This window comes from Centruroides vittatus, unplaced genomic scaffold, assembly GCF_030686945.1.
Source record: "Centruroides vittatus isolate TY-2023 unplaced genomic scaffold, ASM3068694v2 scaffold_861, whole genome shotgun sequence".
Lineage (NCBI taxonomy): Eukaryota > Metazoa > Arthropoda > Arachnida > Scorpiones > Buthidae > Centruroides > Centruroides vittatus.
This window is the reverse complement of record NW_027122718.1, coordinates 10,071,533-10,086,863: the sequence shown is the minus strand read 5'-3', so window position 1 is coordinate 10,086,863 and position 15,331 is coordinate 10,071,533. Positions and strand designations below refer to the sequence as shown.

The following is a 15,331-nucleotide window of genomic DNA, read 5'->3' as shown; positions in this document are numbered from 1 at the left end:
AGTTCTTCAAATACATATTACAGATTTTAATGTATGTATGGTCTTGGATTACACCTAAGAGATATCACTCTTGAGAAATGGAGAAATTAACCTTCAAAACTTATTTTTATATCTAAAGATATCAAATGAAAAGTTTTGGAATGCAGAATCTAAATATTGATCTTACAAATCGCTTTTATGAGAGGGGATTTTTATATAAATAAATCTAATTTTTATATTATCATCATCATCACTTGTAAAGGAGTCAATGTCCGATCATTAATTCTTGTTTTGGGGCGTTATTTTTATTTTGTTCTTTTCTTTTTCTTGGTTCCTTTTTTTTGTTGTTACGGACAAACTCCCAAGCACCAATGACCAAAAGAACAAAAAAACGAAAATTTTTAACTTAGTTTGCATCGTTGCCCGATCCTGGAACATCATCCTATGTAAATTAGACAGTGCGGAGCTACACTGGATGAACAATTAAAAGCGGAACAGCCAGGACCAAAAGGAGAGAGAGCTTCAGGTGACCAAGGTGGTAAACGTCAGTGATAAGTTCGAGGAAATTGTGTTTGGCTGTACACTATTTATAGCTTGAGGAGGAGATAAAACGTTTTCTTTATTATGAGAAAGCTGTACAAGATTTTGATATTGTCTGTGGTTTGTGGAAATTATTAGTTTTAAATAAAGTCCTGGTCTGGTACTTGCCTCATTATTATGTAACCTATTGTTGTTTCCGAAAACGGTGAGTTACACGCTTCATATTTTCTTCTCCTACATAGTCTCGTCAATAATTTAACAAAAAAAGAAAAGGAATATTCCATCGTTCTCGTATATACAAAAAAAACATTCTGTATGTGTAAATATTATATGGCATTATTAATGTATTCTATAATAGATTATGAGCATTTAACAAATGGAACTTGTTCATACAAAATATTTCTCTCCCTGAACTTTTTCCTTTCTTATTTATATGGGTTCCCCTTTTAGTATGGTTAATTTCTCACACCAAAAGGGGGCAATTGACTATTTTTGCCCATAGGACAACGAGCCATTGTCCTTCATATAATTTACAAATTTTAAATTTATCAATTATCTTATCAATCTTTAAAAATAATTACCAATTGCATCTATATTTTTTTTTAACAAATCAATTGCAGGAATGCTCCAAGTCTTTCAGATTACAAATGTATTGTATGATGTAATTTCTATTGGAGGCGATATTTTTTTAACAGGTCATTTAAAAGTTATTGCAACTTATCAGATTTTGATATTTACTGTATTATATATATATATTACAAATGCATTACTATTATTGATAGTAATTTATGACAAAATATGTTAGAAAAATGAGTGTTTGTTTGCATCTGCGAGCCAATGCACGAATGTATATTTTCATTAAGGAATTAATATTTTAAATCCAGTTATCGTCTCTATAATGATCGTCCCCTATAGTTTTACTAATTACGACATGGATGCTATTAATAATATAGATATAAATATAAAAAATAAAGTTTAGATTCACATAACAAAGTGACTTTTCCAGATGAGAGTGATCAAATATGCAAAATCTTCGATTTAATTTAGTAATAGAACGTACTAAAAGTTTTCGTAATTACAGAAAATTAGCAGAATACTTTCACATTTGGTAACATGTAAAAAAAATTATTAAAGAGAGAGAACTATTCAGAAAATATTGGTTCTGCAAGCAGCCATTAAGAGTGGAAAAAAATGCTCTTTCTTCACTAATTTGAAAAGACAATTCTATGGAAATAAATGGATAACTTATATAAAATTAACAAAGTATCGATATTATCAATTTTTTTTTTTACGATAATTATTACGTTCTGCATAACGGACATTTCAATTACGCAAATTATTTCAGTGTATGCTCTTTTGTAAATACAATACAATACAACGCTGACATAAGACGTTTATTTCACACACTGAAATCGATCTCGATGAACAGATTAGAAAGAATTTTATAAGTTGAAGAAAATTCAACAAATATCATTGTCTGTAAATAGTTGAACATAAAACTCGTGTGATAAATGCTGAAATCAGAGTACAGCGAACTCTGTAAATAGTAAACACAACGTGTAAAGTAATTAGAGCAATAATTAATGTTCAAAGTAATAATAATGCATGTTGTATGTTGTTTGATTTTACTTTCTAGAACTTACTAAACTATAAATAAAAATAATGGTTAATATCTCTTAAAGGTTAATGTTACCTATGGTTCCAAAATGGCGGCTCGTCTCTGATTCCAGCAAATAGAAGAAAGGAAACAGTGAGGACTCACGTTCTAACCTATTCTAATAAATTACCATGATTAATACCAACAAAATTATTAGAATAGATTAGGTTAGGTTAGAACGTGAGTCCCTACTGTTTCCTTCTATTTGCTGGAATCAGAGACGAGCCGCCATTTTGGAACCATAAGTAACATTAACTCACTCGAATGATCCTACTAAATGTAGTAATTTTTGTCCTTTTTTAAAATACAGCTAGGATTGGTGAAAAATCTTAATAAACACATTAACTTAATGTAACTATTGTTGTAAATTGTTCATAAATAACGATACAAATCAATAGTTACGTGCTACTGTAGAAATTCCGTATTAAAACGTTTCTTCTACGGGTTTATACTCAGTTTAGAAATAAAATAAAGGTTTAAAATATGTTTTTTCTGATAGAATCATTTCCAATAATCCTAGAAGATACTTAAATATTCAATAAAATATTTACGGATACTGCTGCATCGTAAAAAGATAAAGGTGGAGTCGAATATCTTAAGTAATATAAATCGATCTTCACAAAGTGGAGAAAAAGTTAATTTTTATAACTATTTTATCGGAATTTTGGAAGGAAAAACATCTAATACAGTTATAAATTATAAAATATTTGAAGTAATAGTGGATATTTATCAGAATATTCGAATTACTAATATAATGAGTCACCTTTCTGCAAACATTTATAAATAAAAATATTTTTTTATGGAAAAGAAACAAAAACATTCTTTAGATTTTATAAAAAAATTTATTATTTTTTCATGAGATAAATCTAAAACGGCAGATGGTTGGTCGGAAATTGCTTTTGTTTGAATATGAATCTTGTGAAATCTTTACTCATCAGTTAACAATATAATAAATATTTTTAACTTGTACAGGATTTAATAAAAGATCAATAAAATATAAATTAAAATAAGAGTAATTTTAGCACGAAGTATTATTAATTTAAGACTAGATTGACGTATCTTTCAGGTTAATGTTACCTTAGGTAGCCAAGATGGCGGCTCGTCTCTAATTCCAGCAAGGAAACAGTGGGGCGCACGTTCTAACCTAACCTATTCTAATAAATTACCATAATTATTAGCAACCAAATTATTACAATATGTTAGGTTAGAACCTTGCTGTTTCCTTGCTGGAATTAGAGACGAGCCGCCATCTTGGCTACCTAAGGTAACATTAACCTCAGTTTAAAATGTTTATTTATACTGAATTTATTTTTTAAAAAAAGAAGCAACACGTTATATTCTAATATGACTGTTTAATTTAGTGATTTATGCGTTGTCATTTGATCAAAATGTCTCCATCATCATCATCATCATCATAATAATAATAATGTAAAGGAGTTAGATTACAATATCTTATTCTGTCATTGAAATATTGATAAGGAAGATTAAATGGTTTAATAAAGGAGAAATAGAAAGAAAAACTGAAGATAAAGGATGGACTTTTAACTTTCGCTTGCATTTACCAAAGAAAAATTCGTAAATTACCTACAGAAAACATTTTGTCAAACACGCGAAACATAATCTGTTTCCTTATTGATGGACATAGCCAACAGTTTTATTTGGAATTTATCCAGATGCTGCCAGTTCGAATTCCAAAAAATTTCTCACCAAGGACGTCACCAAAATATTTAAGTTAATGACATAACAATAACTCGATAACATTTAATTAATAAGCGATAGAATCCGAAAGCGCTTAAACGTTAAAAAAGCCAAAATATGTTATTAAAACTTCAACAATACACACGAATCTGTCTTTTAGAGGGCAATAAAAGTGCTTAAAAAAAGTAAACAGATTTTCTATAACGAGTGCATTTTCAATGAAGAATTTAAAGCAAAGATGTACTTACCAACATCTTTAGTTTGTTCCATGATTAGCAAATCCCAATTGCTTGTGAAATGTCTACAACATTACTGTCATCGTAAAGCAGCCTACGCCCTCTGGATGATAACGCGCGATAAATGAATACACACACACACACTTTGTCACCAAGCCAACAAGTGTTTCTAGTGTGGATAAAAATATTTTATCATACAAGCAAACTGTTTTAAATCAGCGCGGATATATTTACTTCCATCAAAAATCCTAATTAAAAAAAAATAGTGTAAAATTGACAAATCACGACAGCTAACAGCTGTTTTTTTAGTGACGTGATAGAGACGTGTGTCGTCATAATAAATACACCGAAAGAATATTGCGTATGTTTCCTCTCCACTTTATTTTCTACATAATTAATGTTTTAAAACGTATTTTAAATAATACCATTTAATTTCTTATTAAGTATGGCTTTTATATGACTTATCATCAAGCTTAAAAATGCAATTAATCGGATAATAATAACACAAAAAAGCTGGTAAGATCGTTTAGCATCCTTTATATCGAAAGTGTAAAGTGATCGTTAGATATTTATGCGGAAATTCCATTAAATTCATTAATATATTAGTCGATAGGAATAGAAAATAATGGAATAATAAACCATAAAAGCCGTAAGTGAGTCGTGTAACATCTGCAACTGTAAAAAAAAAACACCGTTTCAGTGAACAAAAATATGCTGAACAGGCGCTGAAAATATCAATTTAACTATCCGATCAGTGTTAATTTTCTATGTATAAATACTTTAGAAAGAATGAGCTATATCTGGTTTTCGTCATATACAAAAATAGCGTATTAAATTATTTAAAAAAATTCTAATTTAACTTCTACTCGAGCTAGTTAAGTAATAAAAACATTTTAAAAAATCACTCCTTACAACTTCACTTTAGAGAATCAAGCGCAATTGATTCTTAATTGGGAACGAAGGACATGTTTTTTTTTTTCCTTGTTTTTTCCTTTAAGTTTGGTCAATTTGTTATAATTTGTTATTCAAGGATTTATTTATTGTCAAATTTTTCTTTTTATTTTTATATTTGCATTTGTTTACACGTCACTTTCGAACACGTGTGAAGGGTGTATAAATAGAAAGTACACAACAAGTGCATCAAACATGCACCTGGAATAAAATCAATAATCATAAAATCAAATATCCCTCGAAAATACGTTACTTTAAAAGTACTTTCAGCAACTTTTACTCTCTCTCACCACGTGTTCTCCAATCGATAATTCGTTCGATCGTGTATACTCGTACTACAACTTTAACCTTGGAGTAATATAATCTATAATCTATAATGAAATAAAATAGTGAATGTTTTTTTTTTTAAATTATATTTTAAGAAATATCATAAAGTCGTTGAATTTTTTAAATTTTTAATGTTTTAGAACTTATTATTTAACTCTGTGTTACACACACAGGATGTAAATCTTACGTGTGTAAGTAACACAGTATCTTAATTTTTGAGAGGTTAAAAAAAAAAATTAGTTGTCATTTATAATAAAGTAACTTAATATATTAAAATTGTTTTATGATTTGTTAAAGTTATATGATTGATAATGAAAAATTCTATAAATATTCATCCATTTTTTAAGACTCTCTTTAGAGATAAAATATAACTTTACTACAAATAATTTAAGTAGATATTTTTTAAAAATATTCTTAATAATATAGTAATTTACTTGAATATGTGTAAAATGAATAGAAATAAATCATTCATTTGAATGAAAATATCGATCTGTAGGCGTAACTTGACAATCGTCAATATACTAGAGAAATGAATAAAGGTTGTTGGGTCATCGTGACAACATTTCCTTCTTTCAAAACGTTTCGTGATGAGCAATTTTAGAATAAAACTATTATTTCTGAACGTACGGGGTTGTCCCATAAGCCTGGAACCATATGACTAAACAATTTTGAGTAAGAAGGAATCAATTGAAGTTATTTAAAAGTTGCTTACTTCTAAAAAATAATAATTATTATTACATATATTAGAAATTAATGTATCAATTTGAGGTGTTAAATTGATATTTCTTAACTATTTTTTGAAATTCCTGTTGGCCCTCAATGTCTTAAAAGAGAATGAATTTTTAATTGTTCTACAAGTTCAATAGTGTAGAAATGATACATCTTGCGTGAATATTTTCTAGAGGAAATATTTTTAAATATCATTAATGTATTATTATTTTTATTTCGAATTTAGTTTTTATTTATCTCTTTAAATTTAATAGAAATTATATAATGAGTAACGATACTCGAGTTTTCTTAAAGTATTAACAGATGTTCGTTGTTTAAGCAGTCATTATATTTACATTATAAATTGTAAGTAAATTTAATTTTAATTTGTAGCATTTATAAGTCTAAAAGTTTTTATCATTAATACATTTATTTATGTGTAGTACATAGATGATTTCAATGACGAAATACACTCATCAGTATTGATACGTGTAGTTTTTGAAGATCTTTGAAGCCTCTCTGAAGCATAATTCAATTGAATTGAATTATGCAAATAATAGTAATGACGATGTCGTTTGAATTGTGTGAGATAAAGAAAAAAAAAATAACGCGGCGGTGAGTCAAGATGAATAGAGAGAGATGGCAAAACAATGATTTGACATCTTGCCAAAAAAAAAGTGCGATAGAAGATGTACTGTGTTGCCTCACTTTATCATTCAGGAAAAACATTTTCATTCATCTTCATGTTTTATACGATAATGAGAAATGTTTAAAAATACCTTTACAGAATCTTTATAATTAAACAGGTGGCTCCTCAACACAAATTCAAAAAGTAGCGACATGGATTTCATTTTACTTTTTACTGTATAACTTATAAATAAATATAACTACATTATCTCCTTTAGTCTCTAAATCGTTTATCAAATGTTATTCAAACAATTCTCTTATTATAAATAACGGAAAATCAAATTTTATCAAAGAATTATATTTATTTTGATCTTGGAATACATTAGCCATTCTCAACGTGAGCCGAGGTGCTCCTGGAGCCATGGAAAACTGAATGAGTACCGACAGATGAAACATATAAATTAAGTAGCCATGGTGAATTGAAAGTGGGATACTTGCACGATTCAAGTTTATCGAAAGGCTGTAGTGATGACACATTCTACTGAAGATGATCGAAAGCCTAAGAATTTATATTACTTTAAAGTTTTGTGCCGTCTTTTGTGACTTATTTTTTCCAAAAATTACAAAAAATTGAAGAGCAAGCAAAATCTTTTCTACTGTCCTTCAGTTCACTGGAATATACGGTGGTTGTGTGCATCAGTAATAGTCAAGTGTATTTGGGAAATGTTTCCAATTCATTTGATGCATAAAAAGGTTTATAGAGCTTTACAATGGCACAAGCAGAATTTTCTCAATATAACGGGTCGCGTTAAGTGAATTGTATCAAAAAATCCCTAAGAGATTTCCTCAATTGTGTGAAATAGCTAAATCTAAATGTAAATCTGGCACTGTCTTACAGAAAGATTTTGTTAAATTTTAAGTCAACAATTAATTAAATGAATATTCAAGACATAATTCTTGAAATAACATTTAAATCTGATAAGAAGAGATATGGTTTCTGATAGATTTATATGTGTGAAGTGCCATTTAGAGAGAAGAATTTATTAGAGTATCTAATAACCAAGATCAAAAATTTGACCTAGATGACAGCAAAAGAAAAAAAAAACCTGTTATTATGCAATGGATGGCGGGCTAATGTCGTATCAATTAACGACAAAGACAAAATTTCGCAATTAGAGTGATTAAATATTAAAACTTATTATTTCTACCCATGTATTATTTAATTATTAGTTTCATTTATAAAGATAGGACGTGAAAAATATATCTGTTGCCTTTGTGCTTTCGGGTTGTCGTTTGCATTGTATTATTTTTTTATAATACAATAAATCAGTGGTCTCCAAACATTCTGTATTCACGACATTCTTAGTGTCTCAACAAGTTTGCACGGAATCCCTGGGACGAAAGAAATATTTAACAGTTCCTTTCATTAAATAGTTAAGTCCCAACTGTTGAGCATTGCATAGCTTCATAAACTTTGTGATTGGACACCACCACTCTTATTTCTTCTTACGTGTTGATTTTTACACGGTACTTGCATTTAATCACTGGATACTCAGCAACTGACAATATCTCACCGTCGCATTGATAAGACCCTGCAAATGGAGAGTTCTGCAGACTTCTTCTACATTTAGAAGAGGCCTTGGCGTTAAAATGGATCTTGGGCCCATGCCAACTACTCTGAAGCGTATTTTTTTGTAATTAGTCATTGAGATGTGCTAGGTGCTTTTCACAAACATTGGATGCAACAAATTACTGATAGGAGCAAACAGTCTTCTCCACTATCTTCATTTTCCTTTACCATAAAAATCATTGAACACTGGTTTGCATTACCTCAACGGAGTTTACCGGGTGGTTTTCAGGTGTCTAATAACTTAAATAAGGGCTAGTTTCTCATATGATCTTATTGGATCCTGGAAAATTATTAAGCGAGATGTAAATGAAACGTTAATTTTTATGAATTTATCATAAATCGAAGCATTGTATTTCTGGAAATGGTTTAAATTGCATAATACCATGCAAAGAATCGAAGATCAATGAGAGTCGTTTTATTTATATATGAAAAGTTTAAAATTTTTAATGTTTTTAAATAACATTTTGCGAATATAAATCCAAAAATTCACATAAAATATCAGAAAGGTTCTATTAAACATGAACAAATTTAGAAATTAGGACATCCCACGAGTTTGTGGTATCGCGATAGAATTGAGGCAGAGCCGGAAAGAAAGAAGCGATCTCTGAACACGTTAGGCACAGAAGAGGCAAACCTGACAGACTGCGGACAGGTGAAACTGTCACAAAAGAGGATATCATTGTACCTGCCGGCCATGGAAAACACGATCCTCGGTACGGTGAGACGATCCAAAAACAAACCAATCGCCATCGATTGCTTTGTTCTCGTATTTTGTTCGTTTTTCGTGCCTATTTTCCGTTAGGCGCAGGCAATGCTGTTTTTATTTTTTACCCCTAGGCCTAAATTCCATTAGGCGCACTCAGTAGTATCGTAGAGCGTAAACATTACCGCTTTAATACCGCTGTATATCCAAAACGAAGTCATGGACTCTTATTTTTTTTTTTACATTTAAATGAACCCTCATTACATTTTTGGATTCCTCGTCTCAATTAATAGAAAATGGCAAAGTTTTATCAAAATCGGCTCATTAAATTTCGAGAACTAACTCTATTCTATAAGCCACATAGAAGAGGCTTTAGGGTATTCTTGATTCATCCCATCGGCAACACCAGATTTATTGAAATTCAATTGTATTACGAGTGTTTCCATGATTAATCTTTAATTTTTTAAATAAATTTTGATTAAATTTCACTAATATCTTTCTAATACGATTATAGTTTGTGTAGTTAGATAATAACTGATTAATAAGATACTGTTAATCCTAGAACTTCAAATAAATTTGGAAAACTTCATTTTCCAAATTCTATTGATTTCGAAGGAAGATAAAAGAAATACTGTAATCAAAAATATACTAAAAATTTTGCATTTAGAAATATTTGATGCCACAGGAATGCTTCGATTGCTGATTTAAGGCAATGCAACACATTGGCAGAGGCTTAAAAAGGCTATATAAGAGCTTTAAAAAAGCGACAGGTACAGTACCTCCCGGGAGGACTTTTATGGGAAACTGGTCTATATTTATTGTTACATTCATTTAAAAAATGCCCAAAAACTCCACGCGACCAGTCTATTGATAAGGCAGAACCCATGACTACCAAGTTTAATGGTTTTATCCATTCGGCTATAGTTGGGCCCGTGGCAATGGCCTAACTAAGATATTGCCCTAGGGGTGATGCGGGAGGAATGAAGAATATTATTTAAAATTTTATAATAAATTATTTACAAAAAATTATTAAATAATTATATCATATGAAATATATATAAATATTGTTTTTATTTACAGAAATTAAGTTGATAATAAAGGCCACAACAAACAATAGAACAAAGAAATCCACTATTAAGAAAGAAAAGAAAAGAAAAAATAGAGAAAGAGAGAGAAGAAGAAAATATATATTTAATTCACCAGTAATTTATATTTAAATGCTAAAACGTAACTAAATAAGCATGAATACAGTTTCCATTTAATCGATTTAATTTTAGCATTTAAACTAGTTATACAATTATCGTAATTAATTATGTTTAATAATTAATTAATTACCACTAATAAAAATACTTTTGGAAATATTTTGACCTTCAAAACTTATTTAAAAAATTATTTAAAAAATAACACATTAGATGTAACGAGGAAATAATCAAAATATAAAGAATTAATTATACAGTAGAGAAATATAAAATATTTTAAAAAATTATTCTATAATAATTTTCACTATATTAACGCTTCATTCAATTCCATTAGAAGGACTGAAGTTATAAGTCCATTGAACTTTGAGACATAAAAGTATCTTAACATACTTTTACGTCTGTGCCAACAAATGGTTAAAAAAAAATTCCTGATTAGAAAACAAAAGTAAACTATTCATTTCAGTATAAATCTTTAAGTAGTTAATGCTAATTTATGAACTACAAAACAATTATCGCAGCATGAATTAATGTCTTCACTGTATGGAAGTTCAATAAAATACAGTACAAAGTAAGTATAGGTTACAATATTTAATAATAATATATAAATACTTAAATACTAAAATTTGAATTTTGAAGATTATAAATGTTTTCCTATTCTTTCTTCTTCTTTTTTTTTTTTTAATTAAAATATTCTGAGTTAAAACTTGGTTTTGTATTGGTAAAGAAAGAAATGTTTTGGCTGCATTATAGTCGAATGTTGTTTTTGGTCTAGATTTGTACGCTTTATTTTTATCGTATGAATGATCTTGGTTGCAAAGTCAAGTACAATTATTTTAGTTCATTATTTATTTCTTTAACATATAAATATATTTTTAGTTAATTAATTAATTAACAAATTTTGTTATATACAAGTATATAAAAAGTAATCGAAATTAACATAGATATTTTAAATGAAATATTTATTAATTTGTACTGTAATAAATACTTTATATTTTGCAATTTTCTATTTATATAGATACTAATTAACTTTAGAAAATAGTTATATTTATGACGAATTATATATATTAATATTTAAAAATAAAACAAACAATCAAAGAATATATTATTAATTTTAATATAAGTATTTACAATAGATGAAATAATTAAATTCTGTGTCCTCGATTGGTTATTTTAACTTGTACAGTATTTATTTCCCATATTACATCTATATATATAAAAACGAATGTATGTCTGTGTGTGTGTGTTTGTCCTTCATGCATTACCACACCATTTATCCGATTGCCATGAAACTTTGGGAAGTTGTTTAATACATTCCCGCGAAGGTTTGTGGCATATGTGAAGATCACCATTTCCCCCCTTTCAAAAATATATTTATATATGGATTAAGGCTTTCATGTCCAACAGATGGCGCTAACTTCTGACGACTTAAGTTTGCTTTTCTGTGAGGCATTATGCTTTTCTGTGAGAATGGACTAAAGAAGATCATTTTCTATCTATCTATATAAATAAAATATAACGTTCGTTTGTTCCTACCGATTCCTTTGAAATTTTGACACAACGTTGCATTCGAATATGCACGTGTTTTTATATAATATACATGTCGAAATTCTCCCTACGGGGGAAAGGGACAGGATTAAGGCTTACTGTGAAGAACTCGGCTTCTATTTATACTATTTTACATGCGGTTTTTTGCGTTTTTAATTGCGTTTTAATAGGTGACGTCAACAGAATATACACTAAAAAGGGATTTTTCGATATTCCCCAGCGGGGAAAGGGACAGGATTAAGGCTTACTGTGAAGAACTCGGCTTCTATTTATACTATTTTACATGCGGTTTTTTGCGTTTTTAATTGCGTTTTAATACGTGACGTCAACAGAATATACACTAAAAAGGGATTTTTCGATATTCCCCAGCGGGGAAAGGGACAGGATTAAGGCTTACTGTGAAGAACTCGGCTTCTATTTATACTATTTTACATGCGGTTTTTTGCGTTTTTAATTGCGTTTTAATAGGTGACGTCAACAGAATATACACTAAAAAGGGATTTTTCGATATTCCCCAGCGGGGAAAGGGACAGGATTAAGGCTTACTGTGAAGAACTCGGCTTCTATTTATACTATTTTACATGCGGTTTTTTGCGTTTTTAATTGCGTTTTAATAGGTGACGTCAACAGAATATACACTAAAAAGGGATTTTTCGATATTCCCCAGCGGGGAAAGGGACAGGATTAAGGCTTACTGTGAAGAACTCGGCTTCTATTTATACTATTTTACATGCGGTTTTTTGCGTTTTTAATTGCGTTTTAATAGGTGACGTCAACAGAATATACACTAAAAAGGGATTTTTCGATATTCCCCAGCGGGGAAAGGGACAGGATTAAGGCTTACTGTGAAGAACTCGGCTTCTATTTATACTATTTTACATGCGGTTTTTTGCGTTTTTAATTGCGTTTTAATACGTGACGTCAACAGAATATACACTAAAAAGGGATTTTTCGATATTCCCCAGCGGGGAAAGGGACAGGATTAAGGCTTACTGTGAAGAACTCGGCTTCTATTTATACTATTTTACATGCGGTTTTTTGCGTTTTTAATTGCGTTTTAATAGGTGACGTCAACAGAATATACACTAAAAAGGGATTTTTTGAAATCCCCTTTACGGGGGAAGTGTTACACATTTATAATAGATACATTTTGAGCCACAACAACGCGTGGCCGGGTCAGCTAGTATGTATATATATATTATCTCATACGATTTCATAATCTTTTTTACGAAAGAGAGAGACAGAGAGATTAGGAGCTTAAGAAACAAAAGAGTGTGTGTTAAGAGGGGAATGGATATCAGGGAGTCTTTTCTTTTTAACTCTTGTATCTTTATGGAAAACCCATGATGGGTTTGGCAGGGACCAAAATGGGGTGGCTGGATGGTGAGGGACGGACCGAAACGGGATTAACAAAAGACAATAGTTTTGCTAGAATGATAACAGATGGCATGACATACCTTTTAACACCCAAATTATACGAGTATTACCTTACATTTAATTTTTTTTTTTTTTAATTAACATAATAATATGACACAAGTCTGGCAAATTTCATCTCCAAACAGGTGAAATATTGTGCAGTTATTTTATTGTGCAATAGCTGAATTCTTCATTTGGAAATTGACTTGAATTGCTTCACGTTTTAAAGTTTTCTTAAGATATTTATTGTTAAAAATAACCAGTAAATACTTCATTTTGATAGTTGTTATGTGGTGATATAATAATTAATTTTATTAACTGTAACTATTATCATCATTTCTCAACTTTTAACGAATTGGAAGATTGTTAATAATACTGTAATTCTAGGGATCGAGATGTAGCAGTTGTGAAACTCGGCATACGTTAATCGCTAAAAAATCAAATTTTTGAACTCAATTAAACGTTCATAAATATTTATCAGATTAAAAAAATTTATAAATTCCGTACGGAATTATCCTTTCCAATATTTCCAAAGGAAATTCTACTGGAAAAGAATGTCGCGCCATCTGTTATCATTTAAACTAATTACTTTTCCTTAATCTTTTTTAAAATAACATTAAATCTCTATGTATTCCTTTAGTTTTTATTATAATAATTATTTAAAAATTTGAAATGGAAAATTACAAAAAATGCATTTAATTATTTGTGTAAATGTAAAAAAAATGTAACAATTAATAGAAATAATTAGGTCTAAGTTTCATATGCCATAACTAGACCACCGTGACTCATTGAGTCACTTACTACTTAAAATTTATAAAGGATAAAATATACCGTAACAGTTAATAGTAACGTTTTATAGATGCGTAACGCCTTCACATATCTCCTTTTATAGATTTCTTCTCGAAATAAACCTAGGATCATCTTGGACTCGAACCTGACAAGTTGAAAGCCTATAACCTAACCTGTGGCGTGGAGAGCTCCTTTTTTTAAATATATGCCGAGCAATGGCACACCCAGAGGAGATGAACCATTGTTTAACTCCGACAGACAGTGGTTATCTCGTTCTTTAAAAGGTCGGTAATAAAACGGGTGCGTATCGGCTAAAGAGTTTAGAAGCGTATAGAGGACAGACAAACGGCCATTCTAATTCATATATATATAAATAACGAGCATATTGTGACATCGCTACAATGCCAGGCTGCAATTTTTAATCATATTTCATTTAAAATATATGCTCTCCACCCCAAACTAGTAGTGCCCCTGTACATCATACTTTTCCTTTAACAACGGAGTCGTGCTGGCCAGCTGCTTACAGGGGATAATATTTGAATTAAAATAACAGGACTTTCGGTTTTCATGAAAAGTTTGTATATAGTTAGTTGGGGCTTCCTGACCTAAGGTTTCCATATTTGGTCTCTTATTTCATCTACCTAACTCCGTTCTCGAGATTAAGGAAAGACAGACAGACGGACGACAGTGGAGATTTATAGGTCTACAATTTTTTCAAATTGCAGCCCAATAAATTTTAACCCAATCGGATGGTTTAATTATAGTTATAAAACGTTAATAGGCAAGTTTAAAAAGTGAAAACACGGCGATAACTCGATAATCCGTCACGAAACTTGTATTATTTTGTTTTTATTCTCATTTGGGGTGATGAATACTTAAAAATGTGGCTGTATTTGTACATTTTTTTCTGTATTTAATTACAACCAAACAAACAATCTCAGACTTTTTAGTAGTAAATTTAGTAGCCTAAATATAATGATGTGGATGTTTTTTAAATAATAATTTTATGCTCTACGTTATCTTAATTTTTTAAAAAAAGTTATTTATTATAAAATATTATCAAAGTGAATTCGTATAACAGGATTTGAATTTAATGGGTCATTAAATTTTACTATAAATACAATTACAATTTTTCTCTTTGATTATATTATAATTATTCCCTAATCTATTTTTATTTAGTAATTAAATAATGCATTATCAATTTATTTACAAACTGGAATTAGCTATTTCGTGTAATGTAATGTAATTAATTAAGACATTAATCTGTAAATTATTTTTAATTATATAGATTTTTGCATTTAGAACGTACAAATAAATGCTTTTTTT

General features: G+C 29.6%; 1 protein-coding gene across 1 annotated transcript in view; it reads right to left on the bottom strand.

Annotated features, from left to right (window-relative positions):
- The window catches only part of LOC136990180 (1-phosphatidylinositol 4,5-bisphosphate phosphodiesterase delta-4-like), a 57,424-nt gene extending 53,093 nt beyond the window's left edge, over positions 1–4,331 (bottom strand). Inside the window, exon 1 of the mRNA XM_067288546.1 lies at positions 4,123–4,331. Coding sequence (XP_067144647.1) covers positions 4,123–4,144 — 22 coding nt within the window. The 5' untranslated portion in view covers positions 4,145–4,331. The remainder of the gene's footprint in view (positions 1–4,122) is intronic.
- Between the last annotated feature and the right edge of the window lie 11,000 nt (positions 4,332–15,331).